Source organism: Nipponia nippon, unplaced genomic scaffold (genome assembly GCF_047370975.1).
Source record: "Nipponia nippon isolate SJK-2023a ecotype South Korea unplaced genomic scaffold, ASM4737097v1 scaffold_6, whole genome shotgun sequence".
NCBI classification, from domain to species: Eukaryota; Metazoa; Chordata; class Aves; order Pelecaniformes; family Threskiornithidae; genus Nipponia; species Nipponia nippon.
In genome coordinates, this window is record NW_028262380.1 from 58,072,273 (window position 1) to 58,091,951 (window position 19,679).

The 19,679-nt window shown below is 38.3% G+C and overlaps 1 protein-coding gene across 1 annotated transcript in view; it reads right to left on the bottom strand.

Annotated features, from left to right (window-relative positions):
- Positions 1–19,679, bottom strand: part of COL25A1 (collagen type XXV alpha 1 chain) — a 328,598-nt gene that overhangs the window by 24,477 nt on the left and 284,442 nt on the right. The window contains exons 19-30 of the mRNA XM_087737719.1: positions 18,873–18,935; positions 18,106–18,174; positions 17,154–17,198; positions 15,070–15,114; positions 14,442–14,519; positions 11,209–11,232; positions 9,729–9,773; positions 8,008–8,052; positions 7,618–7,698; positions 6,819–6,881; positions 5,080–5,130; positions 4,692–4,718 (exon numbers count right to left, since the gene is read on the bottom strand). Coding sequence (XP_087593845.1) covers positions 4,692–4,718; positions 5,080–5,130; positions 6,819–6,881; positions 7,618–7,698; positions 8,008–8,052; positions 9,729–9,773; positions 11,209–11,232; positions 14,442–14,519; positions 15,070–15,114; positions 17,154–17,198; positions 18,106–18,174; positions 18,873–18,935 — 636 coding nt within the window. The remainder of the gene's footprint in view (positions 1–4,691; positions 4,719–5,079; positions 5,131–6,818; positions 6,882–7,617; positions 7,699–8,007; positions 8,053–9,728; positions 9,774–11,208; positions 11,233–14,441; positions 14,520–15,069; positions 15,115–17,153; positions 17,199–18,105; positions 18,175–18,872; positions 18,936–19,679) is intronic.

A 19,679-nucleotide genomic window follows, 5' to 3' on the forward strand; every position in this document is an offset into this window, starting at 1 on the left:
ATCTTACAGAAGCCTTCAAATACATAACTCCACTCCTCTTTCACTTTATCCATTTCTTTATCATTATAAAAAGCAAATGATTTAACATTTATGTTTAATATGAGAATGCCTGCGGCAGAACCCCAGCAGGTCATCACCCATTTCACTGATTCCATATTAGCATTGAACAAGTATGTTTTCCTGTGTAAACTAAATCCCTAACCTTACTCAGGAAAATCAGCACCCCAACCAAGGCAGTTGTCCAACCAAAACTCAAAACCAAACTGCCTTTTTAAGATTCAGAGCTTCTTCTACAAAGAATTACATTCTCCTTCCCACACGCATTGCCCTAAAAGTCTGCTCGAAGCCCTCTCTTATACAGCATGGAAAATTCCTGCGGCGTTTGTCCTTCCTTCCTCCGTGCAGTGTGTGAGCGCGGCCGGCAGAGCCGCTGGAAAGCACACGGACTCCGTAACGAAGAGCAACACAGAAAGACGAGGGACTCACCCGGGGTCCTGGCTTTCCGTCTAAGCCAGATGCTCCCTGTGTGGTTAGGTGGAAGCATGGAGGATGGGTACAACACGAATGACAAGAACATGAGATTAGTAAGTGGTGCTGATGAATAAACATAATTCAAACGTACAGTACAAGTTGTGACAGGGTTCTGGAATGGGTACCACATTACTACAGCCTGTTAGTTAAAAATTCACATAAAACATCGAGAGCCTGGTTCTGTTCTCACATTAGTGTAACATCACTGACCCACCCCCGCCTTCACATCACGGTGTATTAGACCAGAATAATGTCAAGCTATAGGATTGCTACAAAAACCAGATGTTAGGGTGGTTTTGAGCCTTACCATGCAAATATTTACTTTGTAATTCACTTGCATGCTTTCTAATTTGTAAATGACAGTGCTGAATACTATACTACACAAAGAAAGAAAAAATGTATGTTAACCGTGATAGGAAGTATTTAAGTGCAAGAATGCTGCATTATGCAGCCAACAAAATCTGGATCCTGACTACAATGGCCTCATTCATTTCCAAGAGCCCGGGAGACAATCCCGTTTCCTGTTTTCCCAATATACTCCCAGTTCAGAGCACAGTCAAGGGCTGGAAGTGGGTAGCACCCGGCACTTCGGGCTATTTGCTTCAGCATCCTTGGGGACGGGCTGACCTCTGGTGGATTTTATGCGAATAACAGAGCAGCAGCGAAAGATCTGCTCGACTATCCCAGCGCTGCTGGCAGTAATGCTGGGGCCAGGGGACCAAAACTATTTGGGACACAGGGAATAATTTGGGCCAAAAAAAACCCCAAACCAATAACCCCAAAAAACCCAAACAACAACAAAAAAACCCCGCCTCATTAATGGTGAAAATGAGCCATTTTTAGAAAGTCAAACACTTGGACTTTGCTCCTTAAAATGAAATTTAGAAAAAGTAGTAAGCAGGAGCAAGACAAGATCTATATAAATTTGAAAAACTAATGGCATATTTTGCACTGGGTTAGAACAAACATTTCTGGCAAAACCAAAACTTTCTTCTTCCTTTCAGCCATTTCCAGGGGGTCAGCTCAGACCTCCAAAGCTCCTTCTCTACATAGCTGTAACTGTCAACTTGAAAATTATCTTTTTTTTTCAAAAGAAATTAAAATTCTCAGTGAAGCTGACCTTGTCCAGAGGCCCTGCACATAGTTCCTGAAAATGTTAATCAGAGGGGTTTGGGTTCCTTTGGGTCAAGGAAGTCTGTTTCCTCCATTTTACTATTACCAATGTAACCACAGGGAGTAATGCTCACATTAGAAAAAAAAAAAAAAAAAGGGAAAATGAACTCTTTTTGTGCAGAAAAAAAATAAAAATAACTCTTCTGAGTGCTTTCAAACAAACAAAGTAAGCACACAAAGTATTTTCTCTTTTGTCCACCTAAATTTTAAGAACCATAATATTTCCACATGAAAATTTATTTTTAAGGTCCTTTATTTCTTTTTAAGACAAAATTTATGCCAAAAACTCAGAATGGAAATTTTCTAAAGAACAAGGCAAAAGTAACAATCCATCATCCCTAATGAATGAGAAAAAAATAAAATTCCCTAAACTAATTTTTAATTTTGCTCAGTTAGACCTCTCAATTTCAACTGCAGAAGTGCAAACAGGGGCAGAATAACTGAAGAGATGGGGGAAAAGGGAAGATTCCTTTTTTAATGCAAACACCATACAACACTTATAACAATATGACTAACGTAATGGGGGTGATGGCATCCTTGTGACACTGAACACTTTCAACTGACACATAACAAAAAAAACCTGACAGCAGTGGGTGTTACAGGACATTACTTTGGACGATAGCACAGATTTGGGGTAAAACAAAACAAGACTGATGCTCTGCTCTAACGCGGTATATTCTATGTATGCTGTCGAGTAAACCAGAGTTGTTCATCAGGAGTAGAAAGAGAAGTTTGTGATTTGCACTGAGATTGAATAGTTGGGTTTTTTTACTTACTGGAAGACCAAGGGGCCCTCTGTCACCCTTTTGACCTGGTTCACCCTTCAATCCTTTAAGACCATTTAACCCTGGTTCACCCTAAACGTAAAAGTATAAATGCCAAATTTTTGGTGCTATAATGGGTGTTTAAGCTGGGATAGAAGAAGCCAGTCTCAGAAATGACTGCAAATTCCAGTTTGAAACAAGGACACAAATTCAACCTTCTCAGCTTACTGGCAATTTACATACTGATATAATAGGGCAAAAGCACTTGGGAGGTGTCTGCTGGAGATTTAAAATCTGTGTGAAAAAAACTACAGGAAACTTATGAATAACAGATTCTTTTGAATCTTTTCCTAATAATTATCACTATAGTTAGGTGGTTTGAATTAAGCATGAGTTTCAGGGGGTTTTGGAATTTCCTCAAATCCCATAAACCACCTTATGCAGATAATTCAACCTGAAACAAAACTTTCAGAAAAATAAGCCTCAAAACTGAAGGTTTCTACCTTTCCACTGAAGTGGGATCTCCTGAAAAGTCCATTTGGTAAGAAAGCAATGTTTTTTCTTACGGCAAACTGGAATTTGCAGCAAAATCTTACATAAAGATATTTTAAACCTTTAAGCATACATAATTAAACAGTGACAAATTAAAAGAAGCAGTATAGGTTATACAATGCCAGGCTATTTGGGAGCTCCATAGTTTCTGTGTTCATACAGAGACATTTAAACAACATAAGAAATGGCACTCATCTTGTTGTGATTGTTAAATTATGCATAGGCTATTACATTAAACATCACTAAGAGGATAATGGTGGGCTTGGAGTTGCCAATAAATCATTCTTGCATCATGAAAAACTACCTCGGCTTGAGGGCTGCCCAGTCAAAAAGAGTACTGTCCATGCCTGCCTCTTTTGGGAAACAGAAATATGTGGATATTTCAGCCAGGCTGCTCCCCATTGCCTTGTTCTTAGGTTTCCCTTTGATGTATTTTGTTACCGTATATCGTATTCATATTGAAAAAAAAAATCTGAATAGAATCTAGTCCACTGCTTTAAGTAGCTCCAGACATCATCTGCCTGCTTTGCACCCTGCCTAAGCAGCCATTTCTTCATTGTTCTCCTATTTGACTCGATGTGACTTTCAGAGCGGTAGCGCTGAAAACGCTGAAGTTTTGGAAACAGACCTGAGAAATCTCACAAAAGCCTGAGTCTCAGGCCAAAAGCCTGAGGTAAGGCAGCGCTGGTGCTAAGATGGAACAGACTTGACTTCAAAAAATGATTTATGACTCAGGCTTCTTGCGCCAAGGTAACACAAACTGTCTCATAATGATTCAAACCTGTGATTTTCTGTCTCACACCTTAAAAAACCAAAATAAACTGCAAAAACTAAACCAAAAAGAACCCTCCTCCTCTTACTTATTTTTTGAGAAAGGTGCATGTGATTAAGGAGCCAGTGATTAAAATGATCATGCCTGACAACACTACTGGCCCTAACAAATGCTATGCTATAGTGTCACATTGAATTTTAATTTACTGGTGATTACTGAACTAAAGCACAAATTAAAATATTCCAACTCTGCCAAAACCTGCTTCCCTCCTCCTGAGCTGTTTTCATGGGCTTAGAGAGTTCCTACAGTGTATCTTCATGTACTATGCTGTGAAAAATGTTCAAATAGTATTGAAGATCTGCCTGATCAGGGATTTCAGGTTGGAAAACACAAAAATACACACATAAGCTTACAATAGGGAACTTGCATAATGTGTGAAGGAACTGGTCAGCAAAGTACATGGCACCTAAGAAGGTGAAAGGCCATTCATACTGGAAGAAGCAGGAGATGCCAGGGAGCATAAGTGAAGAAGAGTTTATTTGACTCAATTTCCTGAGCGTATAACACGCTTCTATCTTCAAAAGTAATTCCAATTGCAAGTGGAGTGGTAACTTGCCCATAAACAGGAAATGAAATAATTTAGTGCCACATCACAAATATTAATCCAAAAAATGGATTCAGCCAATGCCTAGGAGAAATACTACTCAGAAACAATCACAGAAAATGTAAAAAGCTTTTAAGCTATATGTTAATATTAAAATCTGCTTTAAGGTTTAAGAATATCAGAAACATTTATTAAATGAGACATAAGACAAAACATAGCTGCATGCATTAAAGAACAAAGCATGACACTTCACAGACATCAAGAACGTGAATATTCAAGACAGCCATTAATTTACCTTTGGGCCAGGGAGTCCATGAGGTCCCTGAAAATAAAGATAGAATTTTTCATTACAAAAATATGCCACAAATTTTTAAGAGTTTGTTGCTTTATAGGGGTGCAAGTTGCACCTGTATTTTTGTCCTCACAAATGAAATGCAGCTGCCAATAAAGCAACTGTAAACACCTGATTCAGAGAATGAACCAGACCACTAGCATGTTAACACTAACACAGGCAGGTGCAGTTTGTCTCTCTGCTTCCTATGAATTTGAAGACATGCAGAAAAGGTCCTAAATTAGGTCCCTCTCTAATGGCCACATGCTCTCATAGCACTTCTATTAAGCAGGTATTAAAATGACATGAGGGCTTAAGCCCTTTCTAGGCCCGCTCTTCCTCCCAAGCTTACCATAGGGCCTGGAGGACCATGAGGCCCTGGTGGTCCAGGTGGTCCTATCATCTACAGAAAAAAAACAATGGCATTAAATCATGCAGATTAAAGAACTCCCTCACAAATACCAAAAGTCAGACTGACTCTTCTGTTGGCAAGCACTTACAAACATAGCAATGCAACGGTCCACATTGACAGCATATCTAGAAACGGTTTTAGGAATGGGAATTATTTTGATTCAAAAGACAGGGTACCTGAAGTATAGATTTGCCTGTGCCATATGGCAGCATGCCTGTCTCCTGATTCTTATTCCTAGGGTCTAATATACACTTTAAGACACTATGGGGAAAAAAATAAACCTCTCTAAAACAAACAGGACTGAGCAGGGATGCTTGAACTTTTAATATTTTATGGTATGCGCTCCTTAGTTGTCTCTCTGCTACATAATCTACAGAAACAGAAGAAGATAATCTATGATTTTATTCCTCCTCAATACTGATGAATGGAAAAGATACTAAATTCAAGCTAGCGTTTGGCATATTTTCAAAATTGCCCTTTGTCTATCCTTTTATTTCATTTAGCCCACTTGTACCAAGAATTCCCTGAAGTCATTAAAATAGGTAATCAGGTTGCTCGGCGTTTAGTGCATGCATATTCTAGGCTGGTTTTCTGTGTTCCTAACAAATTCATGGAAGAGAATTGCATGATGATGTTTACAGTTTAATATCACCTCTCTTCCTGGGTTTAATCCCAAAGGGCTGTTATCGTAACCTGCAAGGTGGCAGCAGGGATGCTAAATCAGGTCTCCAGACTTATGCGCAGCCCCTCTGCTACATTAGCTGTTGCTGATGGCTTTTGAAACGTAAGACAGAAATTCCACCATCTGTGAATCTCCTGAAAACTGAAAGCCTTGTTTCAAGTGAAAACAAGCAAAGCAAGATGAATGAAGTAGTGAATTAATTTGTAACAAATTAATTTTCATTTCAGAGAAAGAGACTTGGTGATACAGGGTGCCTAGCATGGCCTGCGGTGGCAGAGGGTAACCTCTTTGACTCCTCAGAGCTATGGCTCCAGATACCCAGGGCATGTCAACGCTGACAAGGTAGTGGTAGTTAACTTCTGCTCTGAGGTTTCCTAACTTACCGTGCTCTGATGATGTTGATCACCCATATCATAAAGGTATTGTGTGGGAAGGTGGTACTTTTGGTTTTGTTTTGTTTTTCTAAATGCCTTTGAAAAATTAGGAGAATGTTTGGTCTCATAAAACTAGTCTCTGTCCTGGGTCACATGTCACTATTCCTGACATCACTAAAGTCAGCCTAGTCTGGTTCTCTCTGGGCTTTTTGAGATCCCCACAATACAAGGTGCTGAGAGAGATTTGTTGTTTTGGTTTGTTTTTCATCAATTTTATCTCTCTATTTTATCTTGCAAAGCATTTGTCTTTTGATTCATTACAGAGCCAGAAGGCTTTCACAGAAGTGAGCAGGACTGTTGTTCCAAGTGAAAGAATAGAACAGAACAGGATTATATCTTTATAATTTCTTAAACAGTATTTAGCTCTATGACCAGAAAGTCCGTTCATTCTCAAAAGGGTAAATGTCTATTCAAAGAAGAAGAACATTTTGAAAGTTCAAGTGTTGGAACCATCAAGGAGGTCAGGAAAGATCAGTCATGAGTATGAAGTATTGTTCAGAATCAAAAGCTGGAGAACCATTGCTGGACTACTACGTTCACTGCAACACCACACTGAGACTTACTGAAGGACCTTGGGCACCGGGCAAACCAACATCTCCTTTTTCGCCTTTCATACCATTGGCTCCCTACAAAATCATTACAAGACAGCATTTATAAACAGCTTTAATCTTATTAGAAATCAATCTAGAAATGCTAATATTTATTTGCAAGTAATTATATTTTTTTAAAAGAATAATACAGCACACATATAATGGCATTCCTGTTTTTAAATTTTGGTGTTACTTTATTAGTAACTGTTAACAAATGTAAAGATATGCTTTTATATTGCCAGCTATCAATTGTGACATGATATTTATGACAAGTCCTTAAGTTGGCACTCCATTCATGATATATTGTACTATGGATACATTTTTCAAATTGTTTCTATTTTTACTGAGAAATTTCATTTGTACATATATACGTATATAGAAAGAATGCATCTCATAAATATTGATGCATTTTCTCTCCCTCCTCAATCTAAGTCATCTGAAATTTCTGACAAGCATTCAAAACATAGCTTCTTTCTTCTACCAGCTACACTTGCCCAAGTTGTGCTATACATTACAAGAGAGGTACAAATCTGATCAGTATGCCAACTAATCTCTCTCTTTGCAAAGCAATATTTTGTTTGACCGTAAGTGGAATGAACAGTTCGACAATCTTACACCTCCTCCTAGATTAACTGAGAGCAATCTCAGAATTTTCCTCTCCAGTGCTTTCTGTCCCATTTGCAATTTATCAGCACTGTTGGAAATTCCTGATAGTGGAAGAGAGAAAAAATACAAGTATTTTAGCTAAAATTAATTCATTTTTCATACTCACTGGCAGGCCAGGCAGTCCAATTCCTCCCTTTTCTCCAGGCATTCCAGGATCACCTGTATCTCCTTTTGAGCCTTTAGGACCCTAAAATATGTACTTATTCAGCAAGTCATGTGTAAAAGACCAGAGACACCAACAGAATTCTAGCTTTGATCCTAATAAGTAGAATAAGTCATTCTATGGATTGACCTTTGTTATCGATATTTAGAAATGCAGCCATTATTAGACCGCAGAGTATACAGCAACATAAAAATTATCTTTATTAATTACTATCATTATATTATTATTTAAATTATGAAATCTAAGCTACAACTTGGGATCACAGAAATAATCTCCTGAAATAACCTATGGTTGCTCACATGATCTGCACTACATGATTTATGCATAATGTACCTGCTCCCCATCCACTCCTGGAGTTCCTGGGGATCCTTGTTCACCCTGCAAAAGATAAGATAGAATTGGATTATCCCAATTGTCCCAGACATTAGAGGAAAGCAGCAGTGCTAAATGAATTAAACTGATTAGTAATGTCTGAGATTAATAAATTGCCATAATTAACAACAACAACAAAACCAGAGTATATTCCATCAAAAAGAACAGCATATATACAATATCTGTATGCAACATGTTGGGTAAATAGCCCTGCTGCTTAGGCGAGTACAGAAGCTTTGGGTTGTATAAAGGCTAGACAAGTGCATAAGAAGAAAGAAAAAAAAGAAGAAAACCCAGAAACCTGGTGAAAAGACTCCAATCTAATGGAAACTTTGTGTCAGTTACCATAATAAATATGGAATCATGGCTCTTGATATATATAGGGTAGACAGAGACTTTATGTTTTCCTTCCCTGGCTAATACAAATGACCCACTAAAGGAGTTCACATTCACAATATTGCCCTATGCACAAGTTCCTGAAGAACATTCTCCAAGGAAGCAAGTTACACTGAGGGGTAGAGACTATGATACTGGAAACACACTCCTCTAAGGTTGAATTCTGCTTTACATCATTAATTTTTAATGGGAATGCTCACCCATGTGAAGGAACACAAACTCTTCCACACTCTAACTCCTCTGTGTTTTACAGCATATTCCAGGCTGCAGAAATGCTGAGTAGATCCTAATGCAGAAAGCCATTTCTGCACACTTAACTGTGTATTTCATTATCAGTTCTCATATGGAAGAATGAACCTGGTTTCTCACAATTTCTCAAAAAAATTAACATGTATAATGTGATATATTTCCATATGATACCTTGGATGAAGCCTAAACCTGAAGTATCTAGTATTCTTATTGAAGAAACACATATTTACTCTTGGAAGAGCTGAGAGTCACTGATAGAAGATACAATATATCCAGTATTTAAGAAATAGGAGAATTCTCTCAAGTAATTTAAAACCAATTTAAGGAGGGTCCACTAACTGCAACACTTTTTTTTTTTTAATGCATAAGCAAATTTATTATTTAAATTTTATAGAACAGTGCAGCATATGGTATTCATTGTTTCTGTGTGGGCTGCTCACTAATATTTCTGGTACTACACATATCACCAGCCAGGTAGGATTAGCAGGCTTGGGTTTGCAGCCAGGCTCCTGCCCACATGTGCACGTTTTAATTTGTACTGAGATTAGAAAATACTATGCTTATTTTAGTGGGCAGCACTGTAATATAAAAGCTGCATTTACATGCACTGATACTGCGGACCAGCGGTGCCTTGCACACACTGTTTTGCCGATCTCATTCCCACCCAGCCAGAAGTGATGCCTAGGAGCCACTGTCTGGTTGTGCAGCTACTTTGCAAACACACAGAGCACCCAGAAGTCCTAGGGAACAGCCTCAGTGCAGATCCATGGGGGAGATGCTTCTGCCCTGTTTCAGTACTAACTCATTTTGCTGGTTCTCAGCTGAGCATCTGTGTGTGGCAACTAAACAAAGCACCTATTCTGGAAAGCTACGTTTCAAAAAGCTAGGATGCAAAGTTTGAAACATGCCATATTCAGTAAAATTACAGTTAAATATGCTGTACGGGAGAGTTCCATGTACTTGTGTGCACACATCAGTTAAAAAAGCAGAAAATACCTCCGCCCTTAAGATGCAATGGGTAAAATAAGGAAGATCACCTTTGGCCCTTGTAGCCCTTGGGGTCCCGGTGGTCCTGGTGGCCCCTAAACAGAAACATAGAAACCTCTCAGCTTTTAAATACATTCCTGCAGGACTTGCCATGTAAACACAGGCTGAATGTTAATATAGCTACTGTAACAAAATGGGTTAGATTTTTAAGGCAAGGGGAGCTAAGACCAGTTATGGACAAGTTGTTAATCTATGACAACTGTCAACAAACAGAAGGGTACCACAAAAAACAATGTTAAAATTATAGTGCAGCTCATATTTTGTAATAAAGTCCTGCTGCTCCCACTGATGAAATGGCAAAACTCCTGTTAAGGGCAGGGAGACCAAAACTCACCTCAGCCACATTTGCCAGCCCTTACATCCTGATCCAAAACAATCCAAGGTCAGGAGAAATCTCTCTGATTGCAAAGAGGATTCTGCTAAAAGATGCTAAGTACATTTGATGAGGATACCCACTGCTTTATGAAATTGCCGTGGAATAAATTGTAACTATTTCTTTCATTTCTGGACACAGTGTCACGTATCAAATATTGGTCTGAATGGTGCACAGTGGGGATGCTTTAAAATTTTTTTTTTTTTAAATCCCTTCCATTAATATAGAGGGAGCATTTGTACAGATGGGAAAATAGGACTAACAGCAATCTTGGAGAGAAGAACTTGAAACAAAAAGAAGAATAAAATAATTTGCTTATACCAAGTCTGCAGCTTTAAGGGAAGGCTGAACCTGCAATACTCTAAGCATCTCCTAGCTGGTGTCAGTATTCTCAGAAATTGTGTCTGGCCTGATGTGGCTAAACTTCCCACAGAAACTGGCTAGAGTAAGAGCACCGGTGTGTTCAGTCATCTGCAAATTCTGGGGACAGGTGCTGGAAAATTTATCTTTATTTCTGAGATCTGATGAGACAAGAGGATTCCTCATACTTGGGCTTCCTACTTAGCTTTACTTATTTATAGTTAACTGAGACAGGTCTTTTTCAGAAAATAATTTGTGTCTGGTCTGAAAACTCCCAAATGATGTTTCTTCACCAGCCAGTTTGAAAGAACTGAATTTCTGCCCTGAAAATAAGGATGAGAACAGAAAATTGTTTGGTACTCGAATCCCGCTTCATGTTTTCACTCAATTCCCGTGTAGACACACAGAGATGGGAACATATACGAAAAATTCCAAAGCAGCTGTCTGCCTAGATGCGTACCTACAGAAATACTGAGTTCCATATTTTCCTGGTCTCTTACTTAAGCGAACTGAAGTTTTGCCGTTAATTCAGGAGGAGCAGAATTGGTTCCATTGTTGAATGGCTTTCAACAATGGGTTCTCTGTCATGGGAATGCTAAGCAAATAAATAAATGCATGTGATGACAAACAGAGTCAACACCCAATGAAGACGTGTCCTGAACTGGCAGAATTATGAACATGCTACGACACAAAGGAGAAGTTCTACAACACACAGTAAGTCATGCGATAGGAATTACCGTGACAGTCAGGGTGGCAATCCTCTGTTGGCAAAATGTAAAAAAAGACACCATTACCGGAATTGAACAAGAATATAAATTATTCCGCTTGCTACAATTTAGCACCTCCACAAAACCTATGCTGTTTCTGGGATACACCATGCATTCAAAAAAAAATTAGAGTGAAAACTCTATTTTTAACTCCCAGTGTTGTACCAGCTACTTGGCTTCCACAGGAATCAGGATTTTACATAGCTGAAGAGTGCAGGTCCTCATAAAATTTAAGTGATCGAATAAATGATAGCTAAATAGCAAAACAATAGCAAAAGTCTTCAAAAGTTTTTTTTTAAACATTTTAAGATAACATGATGAGATGGTATCTTAAGATGAATAAAAGACTTGCCCCCATGTTTTACAATCTCTGGAGGTTTTGCACCACTGTTTAATTAACAAATACAGTTCCTAGAATCATAGAATTGTTTAGCTTGGAAAAGACCTTTAAGATTGTCAAGCCCAACAGTTAACCTAGCGCTGCCAAGTCCTCCACTAAACCATGTCCCTAAGCACCACATCTACCCGTCTTTTAAATACCTCCTAGAGTGGAGATGTAACATTGATTTTCATACAGAAACTCAGATGTACAAAAAAGCTAAGTTCTAAATTCAAAACTGCTGGCCCAGAAACTCAGCTATATATACTACAATTCTGCTTTAAATGATTGGAAAGACAAAAGACATTTTCGTCATGGAAGGAGGCAAAATATCTTGGCCCGCCATTATTTTTTGCCAAAGAGGAATCTAAAAGCAAGTGAAAAAGCGTTTAAAAGTAATTAAAATGTGTGTCTATATTTTTAAACAGAGTTAAACCTCCGAATACTGCTGCTTGCATATGCTTTCCTATTGCCTGTGAAGAACCTACTGGCATATACGGAACGAGAAATATTTAGCTTCTCTAATTGTTTTCCTATGCACAAACAAAAGTTTGCAAATCTTCTGTTTTAAGGTTTAAAAGAATCTTCATTTGCCAGTGCAATAATATATACTGTTGTCAAAAATTTGGAACATGCTTAATACAAAGTACTTAAAAAAAAAAGTTCTCTAACAGATGACTTTAATATATTGATGTCTTTTGCATTGAAACGTATTTATGGAAATATATCAAGAATTTTAAAAATAGTGAAAAATTCAGTTTATCTAATATGAAAATCTAAAATAACCATTGCAAATTAGTGTTTGCATGTTCACGCTAATGGGTTCCTTTTCAGCAGCATGTTCAGATTTTAATATCTGAATATCCTGTACTTCCTAGAAAGGAAGTGTTGTAGTTCCTACAAAGGTTAAACTTTTGCCTTAGGAAATTCTGCAGAATAGGCCTGAAGAGCAATTTCGATAGACACACACCTTTTGTATCTGGTCCCCCAAGTGAAAGTCACGTACATTCAGCAGGTGTCTTGCTCGAACTATGATGGCAATTTTAAGATTGCAATTTTCAGTGCTGATGGACTAAGACATCTTATTCTGCACTGACACATGAGATTGAGCAGGAGGCACAAGGCAAACTAACTAAATTGTTCTGAAGCTTGTAGGCTGCTAGATGGTTTATTACTAAATTCTAAAAAAAAAAAACCAGACAGGCAGCCCAGATCTTGCAAACCCTTGTCAACTTCGTAAATCAGCAGGCCAAATTCTGTGCAAGTTCACAGCTCAGTGCTGAGCACTGAAAGTTCTCATTTGCTTCTATGGGAGAGCTGCAAATCTCAGAGCCCCTGAGAATTTGGCACCAGGAGACTTAAGAATGGATGCTTGCCATCTGAAAGGACTGCGCTGGATTTGGCAAGGATATTTTTGACTGATCCTGTATAATCTTTCTTACACCACCCTTGCACAGTCATTCCCATTAATATAAATTATTTGTTGCCCTGAATCAGAAGGTGATGACATTTGAAATGATTTACAATGTGATAAGGGCCTCCTAATGTCTTTCAACCACCGCAATAGGTTTTAGTCCCTTTTTAAGACTTCTTTATGTGTTGCGGCTTTTCTGAAGAAGCTTGAAAGTAACATTGATGCCAGAATTAAGATACAAAGACAGAATACAGGAGATACAGGGGCTAAAGTCCCTGGTAAATCTGTGTCTGGTAATATGAAACATTAATTTCAGGCTACCTTAAGCATCTAACTCAGAGTGATTTAAAAGACTGAAAGTTGTGTGTTTGAATTCCCGTAAGGGTAAACCAAAAGAGACAGGTATAATGCAGAGCCTCAGAACATGCCTGTGTAGACTTCCCCATAGACACCGCTCACAATGAAAGAGTGGTCTTAGCCTTAACAACATACAGGCTTTTAGATTTTAGTAAAGGCAGTGAGATTTTTTTTATTTTTCAAGAGAGTCTTGAAAACCAAATGACTGGCCAGACATCCATCCACTCCCACTGAGTAAATGAAAGACAAAAAGTTAAGCGGCTTCAGTGAGAAAATGATCAGATGCACAATGAGCCAAGTTCAGTCTTTAGTTGCATATAAGCAAACCATTCACTTTGGTGGAGCTATACTGCACAGAATTTGCATCTGAGTATACAGCAATGTAAATCACCTTGACTGCAATGACATATGTCACCTTGGTACTTTGCTTTTATGCAAACACCCATTCATTCTTTTTGTAACTCCACTTTAATCCTCCACACTTTTCTGCACACCAGTCAAAATAAGTTTTCTGGAAATGAATAAGTGGGAAGACTGGTGCTTGGTCTATTTAACATACTCGAGTTGCTGATTGAATCCACAGCTTGCTAATGGAACCACGTTACATGGTTTCCAAATCTCAAATATTCTGCTCTTTGCATTTTATAGGAAAAGGAGGAGGAAAAGGAGGAAAAAAAGAAATGTCAATATTATACTACATGAACTGAAAAGCAGAAACTTCTGTTGAACCTATGTATGTCGTTTATTACATAAATTCAGCACAAAGCACGAGAGCCAGCAATGAATCAGCTTTATCCTCATTAGATGATGTCAATACTCTCCAGGGGAAATGAAACTAATTCACTCAGCTAAATTGTATCAAGGAAACAGTTTGTCTAACACCAAACAGTAAACCTGGTTTCCAAATGTAGAAAGAGATTCCTGATTAATAAGCTCAGCAAATCTTTGCACACAGAATGTTTTCAAGGCCTACACAAGAGAGAAATACAATGACGTTGGACTGCTTGTTCCCAGATGAGACTAAGCCACTCCAGCCTTGTTATGTTTGCATACCTGCAGAGCTTCATGGATATTGCCATTATAATCAATTATCTCTGTTGCGCCTTGATCACCCTTCTGTCCAGGTGGTCCCTGTAATATATTTTCCATAAAAATTTTGAGACACCTGCCAAAGACTACTGTAGACACTTAACTACCGAAACATGCTTTGACTTGATTGTGCGGTGTTGGAATCTTGTTGTATTTACAATATATTACTACAAACCACAAGAGTTATCATTAAACTAAAGATTGTTTTTAAAGGAAAACTTTATTTTAAAAAAGATAAATATAAACAAGCAAGCCAGTACACGGTGACTTGTGCTGCAGTAGGAAAGCAAATACATGAAACCTCTGAGGTTAGATATTTAAGAAATTCCTATACTGTAGTTCTGTATTGGCTGTGAACAATGTCAGAACATCTGCCATGTAACACCCTGCCCATGAACTGTGAACAGGAGACTGCTTCAAATAGTAGCAAGGGCTGTTGTTCGTATTAAAGGCCAGTTAGCAACACGCTTTCCACCAGAGTCAAGTGCCCAATTTCACTGGTTTAACTGGAGTTGCTGCTACAATTTCAATTCATAGTGTGAACTGAATCTAAGAGTACAAAACAAAGAGCTGAAATAAGAGGTAGACTTACCCGTGGACCTGCAGATCCTGTGTCACCTCTGTCACCTGTATCACCCTATGTAAAAACGATATTTGAAAACAGATATGCCATTTAACAATATATCACTTAGTTCTTCCCTTTTAAATATGTTTGCCTTAAATAAACCAGTTTAAAAGGCCTCTCATCATAAACAGAATGTGGATCTAAATTAATTAAAAAAAAAATTTCTTCAAAATCTGCGTAGTGGCAGGGTTGACAATGATGCATTTGGTTCTGTGTGAATTGTTACTGAGTGCTGTATTGGGTTGAAATGAGAAATCCCAAAGAACCAATAAAAGATGGATTAGCAATTAAGTAATTTATATAACTTCCCTATTTGTAATAGCACTATTATCAAAAGCTTTAAGAGAAAGCTAGAGAAATTAAATCACTCAGTCTGAAGTCTGAAAACACTCAACAAATTCTTCAAAGGTGTGTTTCAAAGTGTATACCATTTTTTTTCTGCGATCATGACTCCACTAACTTTCTGAACTTCCCTGCTCTGAGTCTTTGCCTCCCCTACAAACACAACATTACTGTCAGCATTAGAGTTCCTTTACTTCCTCACTGCAACAGATATAGGATCTTTACCATCTTGCACACAGCTTTTTCTTCCTGGCTACTAGCAATATGTTTCAAGCGATGGATGGAATTGCAAACATGTATGCATTCATAACCCAACATCCAGTGACTTCAATTAATTTCATTTCACATCACGGTCACTTTCATAGCAAGCTCTTATATTTTTATATTACTCAAAATTAATTTGGGTAAGAACTGTGACTTTTGCTCCTGTTGAAATCTATAAAACTTTGGTACTAGTCAGAGAAGAAAAATTAATTCACCAGTGGTAATAGAAAGCACAGAAAAGAGAAAACTTTCACAGGGCTAATGAAGGAATATGGAGTGCAGGCTGCTGGCAGGACATAATCAAGGTTGTGTCATCTGCCTTTCCTTTCAGTGTTGCCTTTGCAGCAGCTAGTGAACATGTCATTGGAATTGTTAAAAAATGAAGTTCCCGACCACTAGATTGACTTCTGTGGGCGAGATTATCAAGACAGGCATGCAGGTAAAATGAAAATTGTAATCCTTTTTTGATAAAAAGGGAATTAAAGGGGATATCTTTATCTTTTTGGTGCATTTGGGAGGTGCCCAGGTACTGCAGGCAAATGAGAGGCTGATTTACTCTTCTGCTGTCACTCTCATGCTTTAATCCCCTCATCAGCTCCCTCACTTTCCAATGTTTCTTTCTGGTGAGAATGAGTGATATTAAGTGGCACTTACTTAATCATATCCTTAAGCACTGTGAATGGGCTACTCTTCAAGGACCTTACAAGTACTGCAAACAGTATCCTACCAGCCTACTTTGTCTCGTCATCTTTATTCTGACAGTAGACTCAATAACTGCCTAAACAAATCTATTTTCACTTCTCTTTGACTCCATAATATAACATGAAGGAGCCCAGTGAGCTCAGTATTTGCACAGCGGATGAAGTAATAGAAAAGCATATATTTTATCTCTTTCTGCATGTATGTGAACCAACTATATCTATATAGAGATGGATGGATAGATACATAAAATCAAAGTAGTTTTTTAAAGTAGGTACAACAGTCATGTAACCTACAAGTCTTGCCTTTGTAGGACTTCTAGCCAGCATAGCTCAGCCTGCAGTATGTGGAATACCGCTGATTCCTAACTGACCAAAGTGGATCCACAAAATTGTTGTGAAAACCAATTAAATCTCCACAGGTGTAATCAGGTGGTGGTTCCTGGCATGTGGGAGGACTAACCCACATCAGTTACACAGAGAGAAACCAAGTTGCACAGGGAAAACCAGAGCAGGGTGGAATAGATGTTATAATAGAAAAAGAACTAGAATTGCAGTGTTTAAAACACACAGGATTCGACTCTAACAGCTAAAGCTGAAAGTCAGGTTTCACTTATAAAGAACACTGCAGACTGTTACAGGTTCTTTTAAAGAGATAAGTGAAGTTTCTGTGAAATGTTGCAAACAATTTATCCTAAAAATCATTGTGTTAATTATTCCACTAAAGACGGTGTCTTTACTACTAACCTTTGACCCCTTTGGGCCTCTAGATCCAGGTTCACCTGTTTTCCCCTGTTTGAAGGAAGACAGACAGGAGAAAAATGATAGAGAAATGGGAGTGCAGAGAAAAAGAAATTAGTAATGACTAACTACAGTATGGAACAGCAGAAACAGTTCATTTTATATGACCAAGATAATGAATCTGTAAAGGCACTGAATTTAATAGCACCCAGAGTAATATATTCTTTAACACCAGCATGCAAAGGACACAGATTCCATCCTTCCAAAGGAAAAGTAGTATTGGCATTAGTAAAGAGTAGACATCATTAACACTGGTTTGCAGGAATGACCTATGTCATTCCATAGCTCCTGAAAAATGATAGCTAAGAGACAGAGAAGATAGTTAAACATTCTAAAATAAGGAGATTAAAATAAAGTGTTACTGCAACTTCTTTTCCCAACAGTTCAGGTGAATACAAACTAACTGGCCAAGGAGAATAGAATTTGGTTTATCGTTTCCAAGATGTATTGGGAAAAGAAAACTTGATGGTATTGACACAGTTGAAAATATTAAGACAACACTAAAATGTAGTTAGAATTATCTCTTTCTTACAGAGTTAGAAAACAGCATGCAAAATGGAATTTCTCTGCATTCAATAGCTACACTGGTCAAAGAGTTCAAACTTTGATGCTGAAGTTTAGGGACCTGGAGGCCAGGACTCTAGCTGGAATGAATTAGGCCACTCCATGACAGTGTATGTAGGTAGCATCTTTTCTTTGTAGACCAAATAAGAGTCCATTCAGACTGCAGTTCCACAGCTGTGAACACAAAACTGCCATTGTCTTCTGGACTGGCGTATTTGACAGTATTTTCATTTAAAAGCTCACTCACCAAGTTCCTATTCTATTTTTCAGCAGGAAAAGATGTGTTCATAGGTGTAAAACTAACAAAACATTTCCAATGTGAAATCAGACTGACCTTTGGTCCAGGAACTCCAGGTTCACCTCGCTCACCCTTCCCAACAGGGCCTGCCTCGCCTCTGTCACCCTATTGCAACAGATACACATATATCACAAACTACTGCGCAGTCTTCAGCACACTATCAACTCAGCATGGCCAAAGAAATCAAACCATCAGAAGAAAACATTTTCAAGTTCATCTGTGACTTATAATGGGTTGGGGAACTCCCCCCCGAGTAAATACAGTCTTCTGGAAGGCAAAAGAAGAGGGCTTCAAAATGGAAATGGGATTTGTAAGATTCCCAAACTGTGATACTGTTTGTAGGATTCATAATATTCTAACTTTGCTGTACAGTGGCTTAAAAAAAAAACACAGGAAAAAAGAAAAAAATACAAGTTTAGTGGATAGACATTTTCGAAGTCTGATGTGTAGTATCAAAGTTCTAATACCTGCACACACTTTCAAGCTTTTTTCTAAAAAAACATTTATGAAAATATATTTTCTTCAGTCATACATGTTCTGCTTCTTGAACAAATAACTTTTGGGATGCTAACATGAACAAAGGCAATGGGTGAACTTAAGTTATGAATGGATATAACATCTGCCTTCACATTGTTTGAGGGCTTCAGTACAAAGACACATATACCATAGCACTGGTCCATAGACTATGACTTTCCATATTTTCCTCTATTAGTACAGTGTCAGTCTCTGCTACGTGCTGAGGCAGTTGAATTTGACATTGGCTCCAAGGGCTTTGCATCAGAGTGTTGGCCAATTACCCTTACCTTTGTTCCTGGTAGCCCTGGCAACCCAGGTTCTCCTTGTGGACCAATGAAACCTGGTTCACCCTTTCAAAATACAATATAAGAGGAATGTTACATTATTTATTTAGCAGGATGTAATTACAGTAACACAAGTTTCTTTTGGATAGTATTTTCCCTGTGTTGTTTACAGCTCTCCAGCTGTGATGCAACAGTTACATAGACATACTTTTCATCATGGGTAGCTTTCATCAGCATAAATTCTTGTAGCAAGCCATCACACAGCACATGAAATGCAAATGAAGCAGAAGGTGACAAACAGTTTTTATGCGGTTAAGGACTGTTAATGTGCAACCTGGACTATAACGTAATATGCCAAACTAATATCAAAGCAAGTCTGAAGGCAGGAGGGGAGTTCTGAGCGATTCCTAAATTTAAGAAGGGACAGTTCATTTCAGTCGTGTTATGAGGTAGTTTTCTGTTGCAGCATGTGAATAGATGGGCTGACAGGGTAAGGGTATGACAAAGCAATGACAAATAGAGAGACCAGATGGTACTGTTTCAATGTGTTTTCAAGGGAGGTACTTAGCTGCATCATTCACAAAAAGGATCTCCTTTCAAGTCAGAGACTCCCAGCACCATGGTACTCTCCCTCCTCATTGTGACAGTAAAATACTTCAGTTCTCTGTACCCGGACAACTTCTCTGGCTGTGAACAGCTGGGAAAGAGCCACAGCTCTCCTCATTCCCTCTCTCTTCTGCCTCCTTCCTGCCCATTCATTTGTACAAACATAGCGGACAAATAGCAGGAATCAAGCTGAGTTGCAGCAGA